Here is a 19,748-nt window from a genome sequence, read left to right as displayed (position 1 = left end):
CTCCTTTTCTCTTTTGCTCCCTTCCCTCCCCCACTCTCTTCCTCTCCCTCTCTCTCTCCCTCTCTCTCTCTCTCTCTCTCTCCCTCTCTCTCTCTCTCTGTCTCCCTCTCCCTCTCTCTCTCCCTCTCTCTTTCCCTCTCCCTCTCTCTCTCTCTGTGTTTCTCTCTCCCTCCCTCTCCCCCTCTCTCGCTCTCTCTCTCTCCCCTTGAGTGCGGATTCTGTGCTGAACATCCTCTGCTTTGGATCTTACCTTCTTGTCTGTCTCCGCTCTCATGGCTCCGCGATCTCTGCCACTCTGCACTGGCCCTAACAGCTGGTGGGGGGCACCGTCAGCTGAAGGGCCGGCTTCTTCACGCTGAAAATGTGTCCGGGGGCGGAGCGGCAGTGGTGTGCACTTTTAGTGCGTCACTATTGTCGCAAGCCCTACACCGCCACGAGAGTCGACGGTGGAACACACCGCTGCAAGACCTCCCGGGCTGAATCTATGTCGGGGCGGCCAGTTGAGCCCAAAGCGGCGGCCATTCGATTTTGATGAATGGCCCCCGCAAGCGGGCAGTAACGGTCCTTCCCGGAACCGTGAATTTCGGGGCCCTGGTCTCTTGTGCATCCCTGATTTTATGCGCTCCACCATTGGCGGCCATGCCTTCAACGATCGCGGTCCTAAGCTCTGAAATTCCCATCCCCAACCTCTCCCACTCTCATAGAATCATAGAAAATTATGACCCAGAAGGAGGCCATTTGGTCCATCGTGTCCTCCTCTCTCTCATCCTTACAGGCGCTCCTTAAAACCTACCTCTTTGACAAAGCTTTTGGTCAACTGTCCTTTTATCTCCTTGTGAGGCAGGGATGGCCTCACTATGGCCAGATTTACTTCACTTGACGTTGTACACCCTGGCTGCCAAATGATGTGCCAGATTGGCACCACCCCACAGCAACACCATAAAGCATTTCTGCAATACTCAAGCCATTCCTTTGACACTCATCACCTTGCGGGGGTGGGGGGGGGGGGGGTTACCATTACGTCTCACCATTTACTACAACTCACTAAGCCACTTCCAAAGGTGCACACAAATCGGTCCAAAAATGCACAGTGTTGAAAATAAAGCTTTCAGTGTTTGACACCCCATGAACAGAAACTTTACATGAACATTGGCGAAAAGGCCCTTGTGTGTTGTTAGTTGCTATGATTGCACTAGGATGAGGGTGACTGTGAGGGGTGGCTAGTGAGATGGGGATGTGATAATGCAGATGGAGAGGGATGGGTGGAGGTGCAAGATAAGTCAGTGAAGATGTGCAGGAGTATGGTAGGGAAGGCAGAGCGACGGGGATGTGATGGGAGGCACAGCAAGATGAGTTTGAGTGTGGCTTTGTACTAACGTTTCCTGGTCTACTGAGATCCCTGAAACGTTTGTGGCACTGCAGCCTGGTCCTCCTGACGACATCCCTGCTTGAGCCCTCCTGTGCAATGTGCAACCCGGCTGTGTTGATCTCCTGGGGAGGTGTCTTCCACCCATCTCAGTTTTAAATGGGCGGCCCCTTATTCTGAGACCATGTCCCCCAGTTTTAGTTTCCCCTATGCGTGGAAATATCCTCCCTACATCCACCTTTTCGAGCCCCCTCATTATCTTATAAGTTTCAATAAGATCACCTCTCATTTTTCTGAACTCCTTGCGCCACGAAAAATGTACAATGCCTCCCTTAGCGTTGACGCAGGGCCCAGATGCCGAAACTTCCTTACCAAAGTGCAAACTATTCCCGGCCGGAACTTTCCCGCCCCGCCTCCGTTTTCGCCCCGAAAACAAAAAAGCTTAAAATCCAGCCCTTGTTTTTTTTTTAATTGGTGAGAGATTGGGAAATGTTGGTGTTCAGAGGGACCTTGTACACGAATCACTGAAAGTTAACATGCAGGTACAGCAAGGAATTAGGAAAGCAAATGGTATGTTGGCCTTTATTACAAGAGGATTTGAGTACAAGAGTAAAGATGTCTTACTGCAATTATATAGGGCCCTGGTGAGACCGCACCTGGAGTATTGTGTACAGTTTTGGATTCCTTACCTAAGGAAGGATATACTTTCCTTAGATGGAGTGCAACGAAGGTTCACCAGACTGATTCCTGGGATGGGGGATTGTCCTATGAGGAGAGATTGAGTAGACTAGGCCTATATTCTCTGGAGTTTAGAAGAATGAGAGGTGATCTCATTGAAACATACAACATTCTTATAGGGCTTGACAGGGTAGATGCAGGGAGGATGTTTCCCCCAGACTGGGGAGTCTAGAACCAGGGGGGTCACAGTCTCAGAATAAGGGGTGAGCCATTTAGAACTGAGATGAGGAGAAACTTCTTCACTCAGAGGGTGGTGAATCTTTGGAATTATCTACCCCAGAGATATGTGGAGGCTCAGTCTTTGAGTATATTCAAGACAGTGATTGATAGATTTTGGGATATTAAGGGAATCAAGGGATATGGGGACAGTGCAGGCAAGTGGAGTTGAGGTAGAAGATCAGCCGTGATCTCATTGAATGGTGGAGCAGGCTTGAGGGGCTGAATGGCCTACTCCTGCTCCTAATCCCTCATGTTCTTTCACCCTACCATTGATCCCAGAGCCTCTGTCCTATTCTCTCGAACTCCATTCCTAAACCCCTTTGTGTCACCACTTCTCTGTCCACTTTTGAAATACCTTTTCTTGAAACCCATATTTTCTGACCATGCTTCCAGTCACCTCCCCCAACCCTCATGTCATGGCTTGGCATCAAATCTTTTCTTACTTTTTATTTGCTACCTTCATCGTCCCTCCCCGCCCCTCTACATAAAGTACCCTGCCGAATTTTCTATGTTTAAAAGCACTATATAAATGCAAGTTTGTATTGCTCTATATTCTGCTGGATTTAATGGGGAATTTTAACATTTAATGAGGTTTTTAAAATGATGAAGGGTTTTGATGGGGCGAATAGGGAAAGACTTTGGGGATAACTTTAGCGGGGGTGGAAAACTGACGGAATCAAAATGGCCGCCCACTATACACCCCGCCTGATTTTTCCTTTCCACAATGGAGTCCCACTTAATCTCTGTGGAGTGATTTTTGGAATAAAATCCCCTTGAAGACAATCGAGGCATTACAATTAAAGCCAGGTCCATGGAATAAGGGTTCATCCTTGGTATGCAAAATTGCAGTGTCGTTCTGTGAGTGCTCAATATGTTACAGAGGTGAACCATCCTACATAAATCCAGTGCCGTACTGAGGGAGCGCTGCACTGTCGGATGAGACGTTTACCGAGGCCCCGTAGGCCCTCTTGGGCGGATGCAAAAGATCCCATCTCCAGGGGATGAGCACTATTTCGAAGAAGAGCAGTGGAGTTATCCCCGGTGTCCTGGCCAATATTTATCCCTCAATCAACATAACAAAAAAAAAAACAGATTATCTGTGTTATATATGTAAACCTGTAAATACCATGTTTAACCACCAGAGGGCTCATCCCCTGGAGTCCCAAGGGATCCCACAATCTATTGGGAGCACCTGTACATAAGGAGGCCTCACAGGCTGGAGAGGCACTCTGAGACCTGTAATAAAGGGCTACGGTCACACCTTACTTTGAAGTTTGCAGTATCTGGTCTGACTTTTTATTCAAGACATAACAAATTGATCATTGCTGTTTGTGGGAGCTTGCTGTGCACAAATTGGCTGCTTCGTTTCCCACATTGCAACAGTGACTACACTCCAAAAAGTACTTCATTGGCTGTAAAGCACTTTGAGTCGTCCGGTAGTCGTGAAAGGTGTTATGTAAATGCAAGTCTTTCTTTCGTTGTTTCTCGAGTGTTTAGTGACTCGAGTTGGGTTGCTACGTGCACAGTGCTTACTCCTCTCTGATGTCCACGCTGCCAAACAGTAGAATAGGGGCGGGGCACTAGACGGAGGGGATGAGCAGTAGCCAATGAGGAGGGGGATGGTGAAGCTGCAGTCGATGCCAGGAGACTATAAAACTCACAAGAGACAGAGGAGCTTTACCCAGAAGAAAGTCTGGAAAGTGAATCAAGCAACAAGGCTGAAGCTTGCAGTACGAGGCTCGCGATGAAGTGGTTGTTGGTTCTTTGGGGTCTTTGTGCCTCAGCATGCGCTTTAAAAAGGTAGGTGTCTATGTTGTTGCCTCGCCGTTGGGCGTTTTAACTCTGGACCAACAAGCCGCAGTCAAACAAGTCACAGCTGGAAAATATATTAAACGCAAGTCGACAAGTGTTAATTGAGTGATAATATAATTATTCTAGCTCTTTAATGAAGGGACGGGCGATGGCCTACGTTGCACTCAGCGGACAGATTTTTGAGCCATGAGGGAGTAAAGGGTTATGGGGAGCGGGCGGGGAAGTGGAGCTGAGGCCAGGTCTTATTGAATGGCAGAGCAGGCTCGAGGGGCCAAGTGGCCGACTCCTGTTCCTATTCCTTATGTTTATCAACAAGTTCCTGTTTTATTGATGATCCGTTGAAACGCATAACAATTTCAGTTCGCACGCAACGTCAGAAAATGAAAGACTGTGGCTCGTCCAATTGATTTTATTTAAATGACCGCTCTGAGGATTGGTTGTGGTGAAGTAAACGCAAGTCGCCATTGCGGAAGACAACTTTGTGTATTACTGCAGTAGCTCCATTGCCCAAAATGCCATCTCCCCTTCGTGAATTCGAGGGGCTAGATGGCCTACTCCTGTTCCTAATTCTTATGTTCTTATAATTCGTTCACTGGTCAAAACTTAGTGCGCGGCATCGAAAGTGCAGAGTTTTTCTTTTTGACGTCTGTATTGTACTTTCCCTCATTCTCTCTGGTACTGGTGTCTCTTAAGATGTTGGAGCAAAGTTTTACTTAGTCTTGATTAGTGCAAATTTCCATTCCATTCTCCATCAGGATTTTCCGTGGCTAGTGGGTAGCACTCTCGCTTCTGAATCAGAAGGTTGTGGGTTTAAGTCCCACTCCAGGGACTTGAGCACAAAAATCGAGGCTGACACTCCAATGCCGTGCTGAGGGAGTGCTGCACCATCGGAGGTGCCGTCTTTCAGATGAGACGTTAAACCGAGGCCCCATCTGCTCTCTCAGGTGGACGTAAAAGATCACATGGCACTATTTTGAAGAAGAGCAGGGAAGTTAGTCCTGGTGTCCTGGCCAATATTTATCCCTCAATCAACATAACAAAAAAAAAACAACAGATTATCTGGTCGTTATCACATTGCTGTTTGTGAGAGCTTGCTGTGCGCAAAATTCACTGCAGCATTTCCTACATTACAACAGTGACTACACTCCAAAAGTACTTCATTGGCTGTAAAGTGTTTCGAGACATCCGGGTGGTCGTGAAAGGTGCTATATAATGGGGGGAATTCGATAGTTACTTGAAAAAAGAGGAATGTAAAGCGCATGGAGAGTGAGCAGGAGCCTGAGTTTAGACTGGGGAGTCTTGTAGAGAGAAACACTGGTGCGGACTTGATGGGCTGAATGGCCTGTTTCTGTGCTGTAACATTCTATGATTATGTCTTTAACAGAAGAGATTGCTTGAGTTATAGCTGAAGAGAAATATGGGAGTATATTTTCTGGTCAGCACTGTCTTGACCCGATCATACCAAATTCCGGTCCCGTTCATTTTAAACCGGTCAGTGCCTGCAAGCTTTCTTACCAAAACTGTACCGTTGAAAAATATACACCCAATAATAGACCTCAAATAAGCACAAGTAGAATAGCGATGGGTTATATGCTCATTGCTGAGTTTGTGATCTCACCCTGGGGAGGTGCTGAATGTGGAACGACCATCTCTACAGCGAAGGAGACAACATCAGAGGGAGACAGATTGTGGGGATGGGGGGGTTGGAGGCTGCTCTCATACACCTGCTAGTGGCCAGCTCAGACCTACAGCTCAGCAATATATTGTTGCTCCACCAGACTTCCGGTGCGCGCAGAGATCTGCCCTGTGTTGTTGTGCACCATTAGACTACCTAGAAGGAAGCCAAGACACAATCTCACTGAGAATGGAGAGGCCGGCAGGGATGTCTCAAACTGAAGCGGGTGTAGATGATGGTGATTGCACCAAATGCCATCTCCTGTCTCCTGCGCCCCTCCCCCCACCCCCGACCTCCACAACTAGTTTGACCTGCTGCAGAACCCGACTTGTGCGGGGGTACAACTCTATGTATGCCACCCACCCTCCCAACACCTCACCTGTGTGGCATTCCTTCAGGCAATGCAATAGAATCTCCATTGCCCAAATACCACCTGGTCGGGAATTTGTTCACCGTATCTATACTGTACTTGCCCTCATTTACAAGGATATTGCCAAGACTGGTGAGTTTTAGCTACGAGGAAAAATTGGATAGGCTGGGGTCATTTTCTTTGGAACAGAGGAGGCTAAGGGGAGATTTAAATGAGGTGTATAAAATTATGAGGGGCCTAGATCATCATCATCATCATAAGCAGTCCCTCGGTATCGAGGAAGACTTGCTTCCACTCTAAAAATGAGTCCTTAGGTGGCTGAACAGTCCAATACGAGAACCATAGTTCCTGTCACAGGTGGGTCAGACAGTCGTTGAGGGAGAGGGTGGGTGGGACTGGTTTGCCGCACGCTCTTTCCGCTGTCTGCGCTTGTTTTCTGCATGCACTCGGCGACGAGACTCGAGGTGCTCAGCGCCCTCCCGGATGTACTTCCTCCTCTTAGGGCGGTCTTTGGCCAGGGACTCCCAGGTGTCAGTGGGGATGTTGCACTTTATCATGGAGGCTGTGAGGGTGTCCTTGTAACGTTTCCTCTGCCCACCTTTGGCTCGTTTGCCGTGAAGGAGTTCTGAGTAGAGCCTAGATAGAGTGGATAGGAAGGGCCTATTTTCTTGAGTAGAGAGGTCACTATCCAGGTGGCATAGATTTAAAGTAATGGGTAGAAGGATTGGAAGGGAGTTGACGAGAACTTTTTTCACCCAGAGGGTGGTGGGGGTCTGGAACTCGTTGCCTGAAAGGGTGGTAGAGGCAGAAACCTTCATTGCATTTAAAAGGTACTTGGATGTGCACTTGAAGTGCTGTAACCTACAGGGTTATGGACCTCATGCTGGGAAGTGGGATTAGGCTGGATAGCTCTTTGCCGGCCAGCACGGAAACTTTGGGGCGAGTAACCTCCTTCTGTACCGTGAATTTCTATGCTTCCTAAGGGTACTGTTGAACCATGCGTGTATAAGCAGAATTTGAGGAGTCTTAATCCGTGCAAATGTTCATTCTCCATCGGGATTTTCTTTTAATGGGAAAAGCTACAGTTGCTTGAAAAAAGGTTATTGTTACAGCAAGTGACTGCAGGCTATTTGGTCATGGGTAGGTATCACGGCTCAACCTGACTCGGCCCACCCACACAGACATTATCAGTGGGGGGGGTCTATAAGGAACCAGGAGTGGGCACTGGCCTGGGAGCCAAGCTCTCCGACAACCAGTTCAGCTCCAGACTGGGGCTCAAGCCTTGAATGATCCTTATCTGTTTGAGTGGGCAGTGTGTTCACTCACTGAGCTAATGTGTAGGGTGGGGGGAGAGCTCTCGGGCCCGAACTCGGTCGAACGCAATGCCCGCCCAAGTGCTGCCCAAAGGACCGCCGATGGCCGCCGAGAGACCGGGCGGTACTTTGCCTGGAGTATTACTCCGTCAATCTGGGCGGCAGCGGGCGGGAGCTCCCGTTCTCGCCGGCAAATGCGCTTGACGCCCAAGTGCCGCTGAGGATGGAGTCGGGCCCACGGAGGGTTGAAGACCTGCAAGTAAAAAGCGTAGCAAAAAAAAAAAAACACCGCAACATCTTCAGGGGACCCCCATCCGGGTAAGTCGCTGCAAATTAAAAAAAAATATGTTCAATTACCTTTTATTCCGTTCTTCGGGCTTACCGTCGGGGCTAGACCTGCCTCCACGCTGCGGTCCTTCCCCCTGCCAACTCCCGCCGACACCAATCTGACAGCTCGGCGGGCGGGAGGCCACTTCCGCGACCTTGACCGCCAGAGGGCGGTTCCCGGGGGCATCCCCTCTCGCCTGCTCCAGCCCAAGAGCGAAGACTAGCGGCAAAACTCGGCGGCAGCGGGCGACAGCAGACGGTAAGGCCACCAATATCGGGCCCCCAGTCTTTGGCGGTGCGCCAGTTTGCAAAAAGCTTTGGAAAACATAACTGCCTCACTAACTGTGTTAGGGTTCCTTCATGTGACTATCTATCAAGCCCTTCCCCCCCCCATCCCCCGCCCCCACCCTCACCCTCCCGGCCCACAAGGACATGAGATTCTCCAGCGCCCACTTGCCAGTACGTTTGGGTGCGTGGGAGAGTTTGGAGAAGCTTTCCCTATTATTGGCTATTTTCGGAACATCCCTGTGTAAACAGTGGGAGCTGCAAATACTATTTTTGTTCCTGTCTGATAGTTAATTTTACCATCTGGCTGATGATACCACTGCGCCTGTTGCTCGAGCCGCGTTTCTCCATCTCGCACACCACGGAATGCTCCTAACACCGGTCCCTTCGCCGAAAATAAATTGATCCGGAAATGTACCGGGTAAGGAGTTGGTCATGAGCAGAGCTCACAGGGAAATGGAGCTGAGTCCATGGGCAGATCAGCCATGTTCTTATTGAATGGCAGAGCAGGCTCGAAGGGGCCAAGTGGCCTACTCCTGCTCCTATTTCTTATGTTCTTATGTTCTCCCGTTAACCGCTGTGAGCAGCACTGCAGTGATTGTCGGGCTACTCTCTGTGGGGGAGCCCTCCTCTGCTGCACATGTTGACAGGCTCCCAGGGACCCACAGCCCGAACTGTCATGCTCATAATAAAGTAATGCAACCGAGTATTGTAGACAATGAGTAAGTGTGACCTTAGCTCCTTTATTCAAACTCAGAGTGCTGGTACAGCATGGGCGGCCTGCTTATATACAGTGCTCCCAAGGGATGCTGGGATCCCCGGGACTCCAACAGGTAGGCCCTCTGGTGGCGATATGATACAGGTTGCCTAGGGTTACATACATAACATGAACCTCCTAAAGAAATTACATAGGAACAATCGTAAGGACAGGAGTAGGCCATTCAGCCCCTTGAGCCTGTTGCACCAAACTATCCAAAGGAGGACAATGCTTTGATAATATTCAGCAACAGAAAGACTTGGATTTGTATAGTGTCTTACGCAACTTCAGGATGTCCCTAGGCGCTTTACTGTTAAATGAAGTACTTTTGAAATGTTGTAATGTAGCAGACAATTTGCACACAGCAAGCTCCCACAAACAACAACGTGATAGTGACCAGATAATCTGTTTTTTGTTACATTGATTGAGGGATAAATATTGGCCAGGGCACCAGGGAGAACTCCCCTGCTCTTCTTCGAAATAGTGCCGTGGGAACTTTTACATCCACCTGAGAGAGCAGACGGGGCCTCGGTTTCATATTTCATGTGCTCAGCAGTGCAGCGCTCTCTCGGGCGTGTCCGCCGAAATGGGACTTGAACCCATGACCTTCTGGCTGTGAGGCGGGCGTGCCGCCCACTGAGCCACAGCTGACACACGGTAGCAAGTCGACCCATCCAGAAATCTGATGGCCTTGTGGAGCACAGTTAGAAAACCTATGCTCTGCCGTGACTGCCTTTGAGAAGGGCTGGTATTGTTCAGTCAGTGGAGACGGGTGGGAGAGCAAAACTAGGGGACATGTGACATTGTAGTAGCGCGTCTGTTTTTGAATTCATTCGTGGGATGTGGGCATCGCTGGCAAGGCCGGCATTTATTGCCCATCCCTAATTTCCCTCGAGAAGGTGGTGGTGAGCCGCCTTCTTGAACCGCTGCAGTCCGTGTGCTGAAGGTGCTCCCACAGTGCTGTTGGGGAGGGAGTTCCAGGATATACGTCATAGGGAGCTTTAAACGGCGTGAAGGAAGCGGAAATTATGGAGTAATTTTCTCGTTCAATTGCTTATTCGCCATATTTGCCGAAGACCTTTGTGCCTCACCACCTGTTCTCTCACAAAACTAATTAGAAGGAAATTGTCATAGCTCCGCCCCTCATTACAATCAATGGCGATCGTTGCTGCCCTTTAATTAACACCACTGACAGTTACAGCTGGAAATTGCCCTTCGTCCCGATTAGGGGTGGTAACCTTCCGGGGCTGGGACTTCCTGCACCAGGCCTGGAAGTCCACTCCCCCCCCCGCCCCCCCCCCCCCACCCACGACACGGAATTAGACCATACGCCCCTCAAAGGAAGCGGAGCGCTGTCTCCGGCTCAGTCTCCCCCACTGTCTCCCCCGCTGTCTCCGGCTCAGTCTCTCCCGCTGTCTCCCCCACTGTCTCTGGCCTCTGTCTCCCTCACAGTCTCCCCCACAGTCTCCCCCACTGTCTCCGGCCTCTGTCTCCCCCGCTGTCTCCGGCCTCTGTCTCCCCCACTGTCTCCGGCCTCTGTCTCCCCCGCTGTCTCCGGCTCAGTCTCCCCCACTGTCTCCGGCTCAGTCTCCGGCCTCTGTCTCCCCCACTGTCTCCGGCCTCTGTCTCCCCCACTGTCTCCGGCCTCTGTCTCCCCCACTGTCTCCGGCTCAGTCTCCGGCCTCTGTCTCCCCCACTGTCTCCGGCTCAGTCTCCGGCCTCTGTCTCCCCCGCTGTCTCCGGCCTCTGTCTCCCCCGTTGTCTCCGGCTCAGTCTCCGGCCTCTGTCTCCCCCACTGTCTCCCCCACTGTCTCCCCCACTGTCTCCGGCTCAGTCTCCGGCCTCTGTCTCCCCCGCTGTCTCCGACTCAGTCTCCGGCCTCTGTCTCCCCCACTGTCTCCGGCCTCTGTCTCCCCCGCTGTCTCCGGCTCAGTCTCCCCCGCTGTCTCCGGCTCAGTCTCCGGCCTCTGTCTCCCCCGCTGTCTCCGGCTCAGTCTCCGGCTCAGTCTCCGGCTCAGTCTCCCCCACTGTCTCCGGCTCAGTCTCCCCCGCTGTCTCCGGCTCAGTCTCCCCCGCTGTCTCCGGCTCAGTCTCTCCCGTTGTCTCCGGCCTCTGTCTCCCCCGCTGTCTCCGGCCTCTGTCTCCCCCGCTGTCTCCGGCCTCTGTCTCCCCCGCTGTCTCCGGCCTCTGTCTCCCCCGCTGTCTCCGGCTCAGTCTCCCCCGCTGTCTCCGGCTCAGTCTCCCCCGCTGTCTCCGGCTTAGTCTCCCCCACTGTCTCCGGCCTCTGTCTCCCCCGCTGTCTCCGGCTCAGTCTCTCCCGCTGTCTCCGGCCTCTGTCTCCCCCACTGTCTCCGGCTCAGTCTCTCCCGCTGTCTCTGGCGCTCCGCTTCCTTTGAGGGGGGCTCCCAGGGTGGTAGCGCACCATTGATTCCAACACTGCGCGGAGGAGCCCAATGCTACACACATGCTCCACGAAGCACTAATGCCCTGCAACGACCCTCCCTTTCCATTAAAGGAGAGAGCCTCTGTGCATTCTGCAGCCCCTTTAATGGCCGCTGCTGCGCCACCAGGGACGCGGTGCTGCCGGGACAGCGCCCCCCAAGCCTCCGGGGCAATTTCCTGGGAGGCGGTAATGTCTCCCTCCCCCGGGTGAAAACGCTATTACGCCCCGTTAGCACCCCCCGGAGGTGCTAACATGGCTATACAAAGGGACTATTTCATTCCCCTTTAGACTTAACTGGTTCATTGACTTTGAATGCGTTTTCTGATTGCATTTAAATGAGGAGCTAATTGGGACTGGTTGAAAGACCGGGTTCATAAACATTACACGGTTCGGTTGATAAAACGATTCTTTTCTTTTAAGCTTTTTGCTTAACCACGTTTCCTGTTTAAGTATTTATTGTTGCTAATCTGCTCCTCCATCTGTTTGTTTAGCCAGAAAATCCCTCCAGAATAAATAAATGTCGAACACAAACAGTTTGACTGTTACATTGCACTGTGTGCAAATGTGTTATCCGTGGCAGGCAAAACCCAAACATCGGCAGTACAGATTTAAACCGAGGTAGTGGGGATCGACTGTGGAATGACTGAAAGTACAGCGGCCATTGGCTGTGCAGTTTCTGCTTCGATGCTGTGCCCACTATAAGAACATTGAAGCAGGAGTCGGTCATTTGGCCCCTCGAGCCTGCTCCACCATTCAATAAGATCATGGCTGATATCATGGACTCAGCTCCACTTTCCTGCCCCCCATAACCCTTTACTCCCTTATCACTCAAAAATCTGTCTATCTTCGCCTTAAATATATTCAATGACCCAGCCTCCACAGCTCTCTGGGGCAGAGAATTCCATAGATTTACAACCCTCTGAGAGAAGAGATTCCTCCTCAGCTCAGTTTTAAATGGGTGGCCCCTTATTCTAAGACTATGGCCCCTAGTTTTAGTTTCCACTATGAGTGGAAATATTCTCTCTGCATCCACCTTGTCGAGCCCCCTCATTATCTTATATGTTTCGATAAGATCACCTCTCATTCTTCTGAACTCCAATGAGTATAGACCCAACCTACTCAACCTATCTTCATGTCAACCCCCTCATCTCCGGAAACAACCTCGTGAATATGTCATATTCTAAATAGCAACGCAGAAAAATATGGGGGGGAATTTTAAGGTGGGTGCGCGGGTGGGTGTGGGGGAGTTAAGTGGCCAAAAATTCAAGGTGTGTCAGGAAGCCGCTGGCTCCAACCTGTCGACTTCCTGGATTTACCCGCGTGGGCAACCAACCCACTCCCAGGAGGCAGCTTGGCATTTAAAATATGTTAAGTAGGCTGGAAGCCTTGGATTTAACCTGCGGCCAGCCTCGGGGAAAGCCGGCAGCAGCGAGGACTGCCGTGGAGAGCGCCACCTGTGGGCCGGGAGGAGCAGGAATGCTTCTGATCGGCCCCCACCCCGATAGTAATTAAGACCATAAGAAATAGGAACAAGCGTAGGCCATACGGCCCCTCGAGCCTGCTCCACCATTCAATAAGATCATGGCTGATCTGATCATGGACTCAGCTCCACTTCCCCGCCCGCTCCCCATAACCTCTCATTCCCTTATCATTTAAGAAACTATCTATTTCTGTCTTAAATTTATTCAATGTCCCAGCTTCCACAGCTCTCTGAGGCAACAAATTCCACAGATTTGCAACCCTTTGAGAGAAGAAGTTTCTCCTCATCTCTGTTTTAAATGGGCGACCCCTTATTCTAAGATCGTGCCCTCTAGTTCTAGTCTCCCCTATCAGTGGAAACATCCTCTCTGCATCCACCTTGTCAAGCCCCCTCATAATCTTATACATTTCAATAAGATTATAGTGTTCCTAACACAGATAAGGCTGCACACAGGGAGGTTAAAGTAACAGTGACCTCAGTCTTTAATAAGATGGGTTTGCTTTCCTGGTCCGGCGTGGTGTCGTTGATCCTTTGGGTGTGTGTTGTGGGCTCGAAAAAGGTGGTGTCTGCTGTGGGTTGTTCAGGGCAGTCTGTGAACCGCAGCCTCGCTTGGTCCAGGTGCTTTCTGAAAATCTGTCCATTGTCTAGTTTGACTACAAACACCCTACTCCCTTCTTTAGCTATCACCGTGCCCGCGATCCACTTGGGACCATGTCCATAGTTTAGCACATACACAGGGTCATTCAGATCAATTTCCCGTGACACAGTGGCGCGATCATCATTTACATTTTGTTGCTGCCACCTGCTCTCTACCTGATCATGCAGGTTGGGGTGAACCAGCGAGAGTCTGGTTTTAAGTGTCCTTTTCATGAGTAGCTCAGCCGGGGGCACCCCTGTGAGCGAGTGGGGTCTCGTGCGGTAGCTGAGCAGTACTCGGGACAGGCGGGTTTGGAGTGAGCCTTCTGTGACTCGTTTAAGGCTCTGTTTGATGGTTTGTACTGCCCGCTCTGCCTGCCCATTGGAGGCTGGTTTAAACTGGGCCGAGGTGATATGTTTGATCCCATTGCGGGTCATGAATTCTTTAAATTCGGCACTGGTGAAACATGGCCCGTTGTCACTGACCAGTATGTCAGGCAGGCCGTGGGTGGCCCACATGGCCCTCAGGCTTTCAATGATGGTGGTGCTTCCTGACATTATTTCACATTCAATCTATTTTGAAAAAGCATCCACCACCACCAGGAACATTTTACCGAGAAACGGGCCCGCATAGTCGACATGGATCCTCGACCATGGTCTGGAGGGCCAGGACCACAAACTTAGTGGTGCCTCTCTGGGCGCGTTGCTCAACTGAGCACACACGCTGCATTGCAGTACACAAGTCAGAGTCGATACCGGGCCACCACACGTGGGATCTGGCTATCGCTTTCATCATTACTATACCCGGGTGTATTCTGTGGAGATCCGAGATGAACGTCTCCCTGCCCTTTTTTGGTAGCACTACGCGGTTACCCCACAACAGGCAGTCTGCCTGAATGGACAGCTCGTCCTTTCGCCGCTGGAACAGCTTGATTGGCTCTTGCATTTCAACGGGGATGCTGGCCCAGCTCCCATGCAGTACACAGTTTTTTACTAGGAACAGCAGAGGATCTTGGCTGGTCCAAGTCCTAATCTGGCGGGCCGTGACAGGTGATTTATCATTTTCAAACGCTTCCATGACCATCAACAAGTCTGCGGGCTGCGCCACCATCAACAAGTTTGCAGGCTGCGCCATTTCCACACCCGTGGTGGGCAATGGCAGCCGACTGAGAGCATCCGCACAGTTCGCGGTGCCTGGCCTGTAGCGGATGGTATAGTTATTCGCTGATAGCGCGAGTGCCCACCTTTGTATACGGGCTGAGGCATTAGTATTTATCCCCTTGTTTTAAGCGAACAGGAATGTGAGGGGCTTGTGATCGGTTTCCAGCTCAAGTTTGAGGCCAAACAGGTACTGATGTATTTTCTTTACCCCGAACACACACGCTAATGCCTCTTTCTCAATCATGCTGTGAGTCCTCTCAGCCTTAGATAAGCTCCTGGAAGCATAGGCGACAGGTTGTAACTTCCCCGCAACGTTAGCTTGTTGTAATACACACCCGACTCCGTACGACGACGCGTCACATGCTTGCACAAGTCTTTTACACATGTTATACAATACAAGCAGCTTGTTGGAGCATAAAATGTTTCTGGCTTTCTCAAAAGCAATTGCTTGGTTTTTTTCCCCATACCCAGTTCTCACCTTTGCGCAATAACATATGTAGGGGCTCTAAGAGGGTGCTTAACCCCGGTAGGAAGTTACCAAAATAGTTGCGGAGTCCCAGGAACGACCGCAGCTCCATGCGTTCTGTGGCCTGGGCGCATTCCTGATAGCCTCTGTCTTGGCATCTGTGGGCCGAATGCCGTCCGCCGCGATCTTTCTCTCCAAAAACTCCACTTCTGTTGCCATGAAGACGCATTTCGACCTCTTCAGCCGCAACCCTACGCGATCCAGTCGCTAGAGGACCTCCTCCAGGTTTTGTAGGTGCTCGACGGTGTCCCGACCCGTGACCAATATCTCGTCCTGAAAAACCACCATGCGTGGTACCGACTTGAGTAGGCTCTCCATGTTTCTCTGGAAGATCGCTGCAGCCGACCGAATTCCAAACGATCATCTGTTGTAGATGAACAGTCCCTTGTGCGTGTTGATGCAGGTGAGGCCCTTCGAAGACTCCTCCAGCTCCTGCGTCGTGTAGGCCGAAGTCAGGTCGAGCTTGGTGAACGTCTTGCCTCCTGCCAGCATTGCAAATAGGTCATCTGCCTTAGGTAGCGGGTATTGGTCCTGTAGCGAGAAATGATTAATAGTTACTTTATAATCGCCGCAAATCCTGACCGTGCCATCACTTTTGAGTACTGGAACAATCGGGCTGGCCCACTCGCTGAATTCCACTGGGGAGATGATGCCCTCGTGTTGCAGCCTGTCCAATTCGATTTCCACTCTCTCCCTCATCATGTGAGGTACCGCTCGCGCCTTGTCGTGAATGGGTCGTGCCTCTGGGACCAAGTGAATCCGCACCTTCACCCCGGAAGAGTTTCCAATGCCTGGCTCAAAAAGGTAAGGAAATTTGTTAAGAACCTGGGTACATAAGGCCTCATCGACACGTGGTAGCACTCGGATGTCATCCCAGTTTCCAGCGGATTTTGCCCAGCCAGCTCCTTCCAAGCAGTGTGGGGCCATCCCCCAGGACAATCCAGAGTGGCAGTTCGTGCACCATGCCTCCTCGGTGACCTTGACCAGGGCGCTGCTTAGGACAATGAAAAGCTCTTTGGTGTACGTTCTCAGTTTCGTGTGGATGGGGCTCAGGGCTGGTCTGAATGCCTTGTTGCATAACAGTCTCTCAAACATCTTTTTACTCATGATGGATTGGCTAGCACCAGTGTCCAGTTCCATGGCAACGGGTAAGCCATTCAATTTTACATTTAGCATTATAGGTGGACATTTCGTCGAAAATGTGTACAACCCGTGTACTTCAGCATCTGCCTCCTCTCTCTGAGGCTCGAAATTGCTTTGATCCACCATGGAGTGATCTTCCTCTGCCACGTGGTGGTTAGCAGGTTTTGCAGAGCTTGCAACTCGGCTGCAAGCTCGTTGGAGGTGCCCCATTGTTCCACAGCTCTTACAAACATACCCTTTGAAGCGGCATGAATAGGCTGATTAGAAGCCTCCACAACGCCAACAAGGTGTGAATTGCCTTGCATTCATCCTTTGTTGGGGACTCTGAGTCATCTGGGTCATCTGAGGCCTGCTGGCAATTGCAGACTCATGGTTTCTGCCCTGTACATTTCTGCTCGCAAACACAGTTCCAGTTAATTTATGAACATTGCTAGCACTTATGTGCTGAGAGATTTGTTTGCTGTTATCACTGGTGGACATAAACGCCTGTGCTATCGCAATGGCCCTACTGAGGGTCTGTGTCTCTCCAGTCAAAAGTTTTCGTAGGATGGTCTCGTGGCCAATGCCCAGTACAAAAACGTCTCTGAGCATTTACTCCAGGTAGCCATCAAACTCACATTGTCCTGCAAGTCGTCTTAGCTCAGCGACGTAGCTCACCACTTCCTGACCTTCAGATCGCTGGCATGTGTAGAACCGATACCTCGCCATCAGCACGCTCTCCCTCGGGTTAAGATGCTCCCGAACCAGTGTACACAGCTCCTTATACGACTTATCTGTGGGTTTCACCGGAGCCAGAAGATTCTTCATGAGGCTGTAGGTCGGTGCCCCGCAGACTGAGGAGGACCGCTCTACTTTTTGCAGCACTTCCTTCTCCGTCCAGCTCGTTCGCTACAAAGTACTGGTCTAGCCGTTCGACATAGGCTTCCCAGTCCTCACCCTCCGATAATTATCCAGGATGCCCACAGTTTGCTGCAGCTTTGCATTGGATTCGTATTGTGTTCCTAACACAGATGAGGCTGCACACAGGGAGGTTAAAGTAACAGTGACCTCAGTCTTTAATAAGACACTCCAGAGTGAGGAACAGGCCTTAGGGGCCGGCTTATATACAGTGCTCCCTTGCTGGGATCCCTTGGGACTTTAGAGGATGAGCTCCCTGGTGGTGGAACATGGGAGTGCATGCTTTACAGATACACAACAAAGATCACCTCTTATTCTTCTGAATTCCAATGAGTAGAGGCCCAACCTACACGACCTTTCCTCATAAGTCAACCCCCTCATCCCTGGAATCAACCTAGTGAACCTTCTCTGAACTGCCTCCAAGGCAAGTATATCCTTTCGTATGCACTGGCGGGTATGCTCACAGGTTTGTAGAGCTGTTGCATTGTGGGTGGCTTCGCCAGTCACGTGATGTTCACAAGACTCAATAAAACCCCAGCTGGTTGGTTCAGGGGATCCACGATGAGCCTGGTGGATGAACTGATAATGTGTAGTGTGAGTGTTAAACTTTTGTTATTTAACCAACTGGTTCTTAATAGCAATGTGTTGCTATGAATTGTTAAGCAAAGAACCCATGAAGCAAATACATTACATTGGGGTCAGAGCCCTGCGCCCTCCTCCGGAATGCTCCCCGCCCCAACTGGAAGCCAAGCCTGTCACTCAGGCTGACTCCCAGGGGGAAACTGTCAATGATGAAAGACGCACGCTCTGTGCTGGGCAGACCCAGATTCCAGGTTTCCTGTACGCTACCAGACACCCCACCTCCACCCTCCCCCCACCCATACTCCCAGTACGTTGATAAGTAAAATTCTCCCCATGTTGTCAGTTATCAACAATAACTTGATATGTGAAATGTCCAAGGCACTTCATGAGCGCTTTGCAAAATTTGACACCGAGCCACATAAGGAGATATTGAGACAGTGCATTTCCAATTTTCATCACTCCACCATTGGCGGCCGTGCCTTCAGTGACCTTGGCCCTAGGCTCTGGAATTCCCTCCCTCAACCTCTCCGCCTCTCTCTACCTCTCTCTCCTCCTTTTATGTCGCTCCTGAAAATCTATCTCTTTGACCAACCTTTTGATCACCTGTCCTAATATCTCCTTGTGTGGCTCGGTGTCATATTTTGCTTGAGAACACTCCTGTGAAGCGCCTTGGGGCGTTTTACTACCTCAAAGGCGCTATATAAATGCAAATTGCTGTCCGGTGCACTTGTGGGGGGTTTTGGAAGTTGGGTGAGTGACAGGAGCAGGCATGGCTGCGATGCTCTCTGTGCTCAAAGAGCCTGCTGATATTCATCTTTGAAACTTAGGCATAAAGGTGGCTTACATACCTCAGAGGGAGCCCGTGTTTTCAGGAGTGGAGGGAAATAAATTCATAAAAAATGCGGCTTCACAGCAAAAAACATCAACTAATCTTCTAAAAGGCGGACATGGTGGGACTAATTGGATAGCTCCACCAAAGAATGGCCTCCTTCTGTACGCTATGATTCTATGGTGGCGATTCCCCCTGACAGTAATGGCCTTTCCTGTTCACACCTTCTGAGTTCTAACCTGTCAAATGTTCAGGCTCCTGTTAATTCCTGGATGCTCATTAACTGCCAGAGCGTATTAGCATTTAAATTGCTTTCTGCCCTGATGTAATCTGCATCACATAACTAAATATGTAACCCCTGGATTTCATTAACTGCCAGAGTACATTTGCATTTAAATTGGTCTTTGTACTAATGCAATTAAGGTTGCATAAATATTTAATCCCTTCATCTGAAGAGGTATTGAGAATCATAAACTACGTTCCCATCTGTGCCCACTGCACTCACTCTGGGTAACTGATTGTAGTTACATTTCTAAATGAATATCTTGCACTCTGCTCACACCGGCCACTGCACCTTTTAACATTTTCACGCACTGATTTACACCTCTCGTCATGTTTATACACTTGGGCTGGAATCTTCCCAGTCCCGCGAGCGCTTGACAGCAGGGCGGGATCCCACTCTGAACCCGCCTCCGTGTCAGTTTCCAAAGTGCCGGGTCTTGCTGCGGTTCACAGACCTGACACCAAGCGACGGGCCAGCCAATCAACATCAGCAAGAGGTAGTTCAGAGGTATTTTCGGGGCCCAGAAGAGGCGAGGGCCCAGGGTCAGCACGGGCCAGCCCACACTGCGATATGTGTGAGCACTAGGTCCGTGCAGCAGAGCTGGTCTCCAGTTGTCCTGGTTTACCTTTGCCACTGGACCAAGACCTGGCTCTGTCAAGCCCGTGTGGTGGCTGGTGTGCAACGGCCACCACACGTTAAAAAAATCCACGCACAGACATCTTCCACCCTTCAAGATGTAGTTCAGGACCTGGAATATTAGGTCCTTCATTGGAACACCTTCATTGAACTCATCCCTTTTTGACATTGAAGCAAGTCATCCTCGATTCGAGGGATCACCTTAGAAGAGAGGTATTTAAAAATAATTTGACCAGGTATAAGTTTTTCAGGAGCTTTCTTCTCTCAGGC

General features: G+C 50.6%; 1 protein-coding gene across 1 annotated transcript in view; it reads left to right on the top strand.

Moving 5' to 3' along the window:
• The first annotated feature begins 4,021 nt into the window (after positions 1-4,021).
• ren (renin) overlaps positions 4,022-19,748 on the top strand; it is a 77,969-nt gene continuing 62,242 nt past the window's right edge. Inside the window, exon 1 of the mRNA XM_070859219.1 lies at positions 4,022-4,123. Within this exon, the coding sequence (XP_070715320.1) occupies positions 4,068-4,123 (56 nt within the window). The 5' untranslated portion in view covers positions 4,022-4,067. The remainder of the gene's footprint in view (positions 4,124-19,748) is intronic.

Source organism: Pristiophorus japonicus, chromosome 17 (assembly GCF_044704955.1).
Source record: "Pristiophorus japonicus isolate sPriJap1 chromosome 17, sPriJap1.hap1, whole genome shotgun sequence".
Classification (NCBI taxonomy): Eukaryota; Metazoa; Chordata; class Chondrichthyes; family Pristiophoridae; genus Pristiophorus; species Pristiophorus japonicus.
Note: the sequence above shows the minus strand (reverse complement) of the source record. Positions and strands in the feature narration are given on the sequence as shown.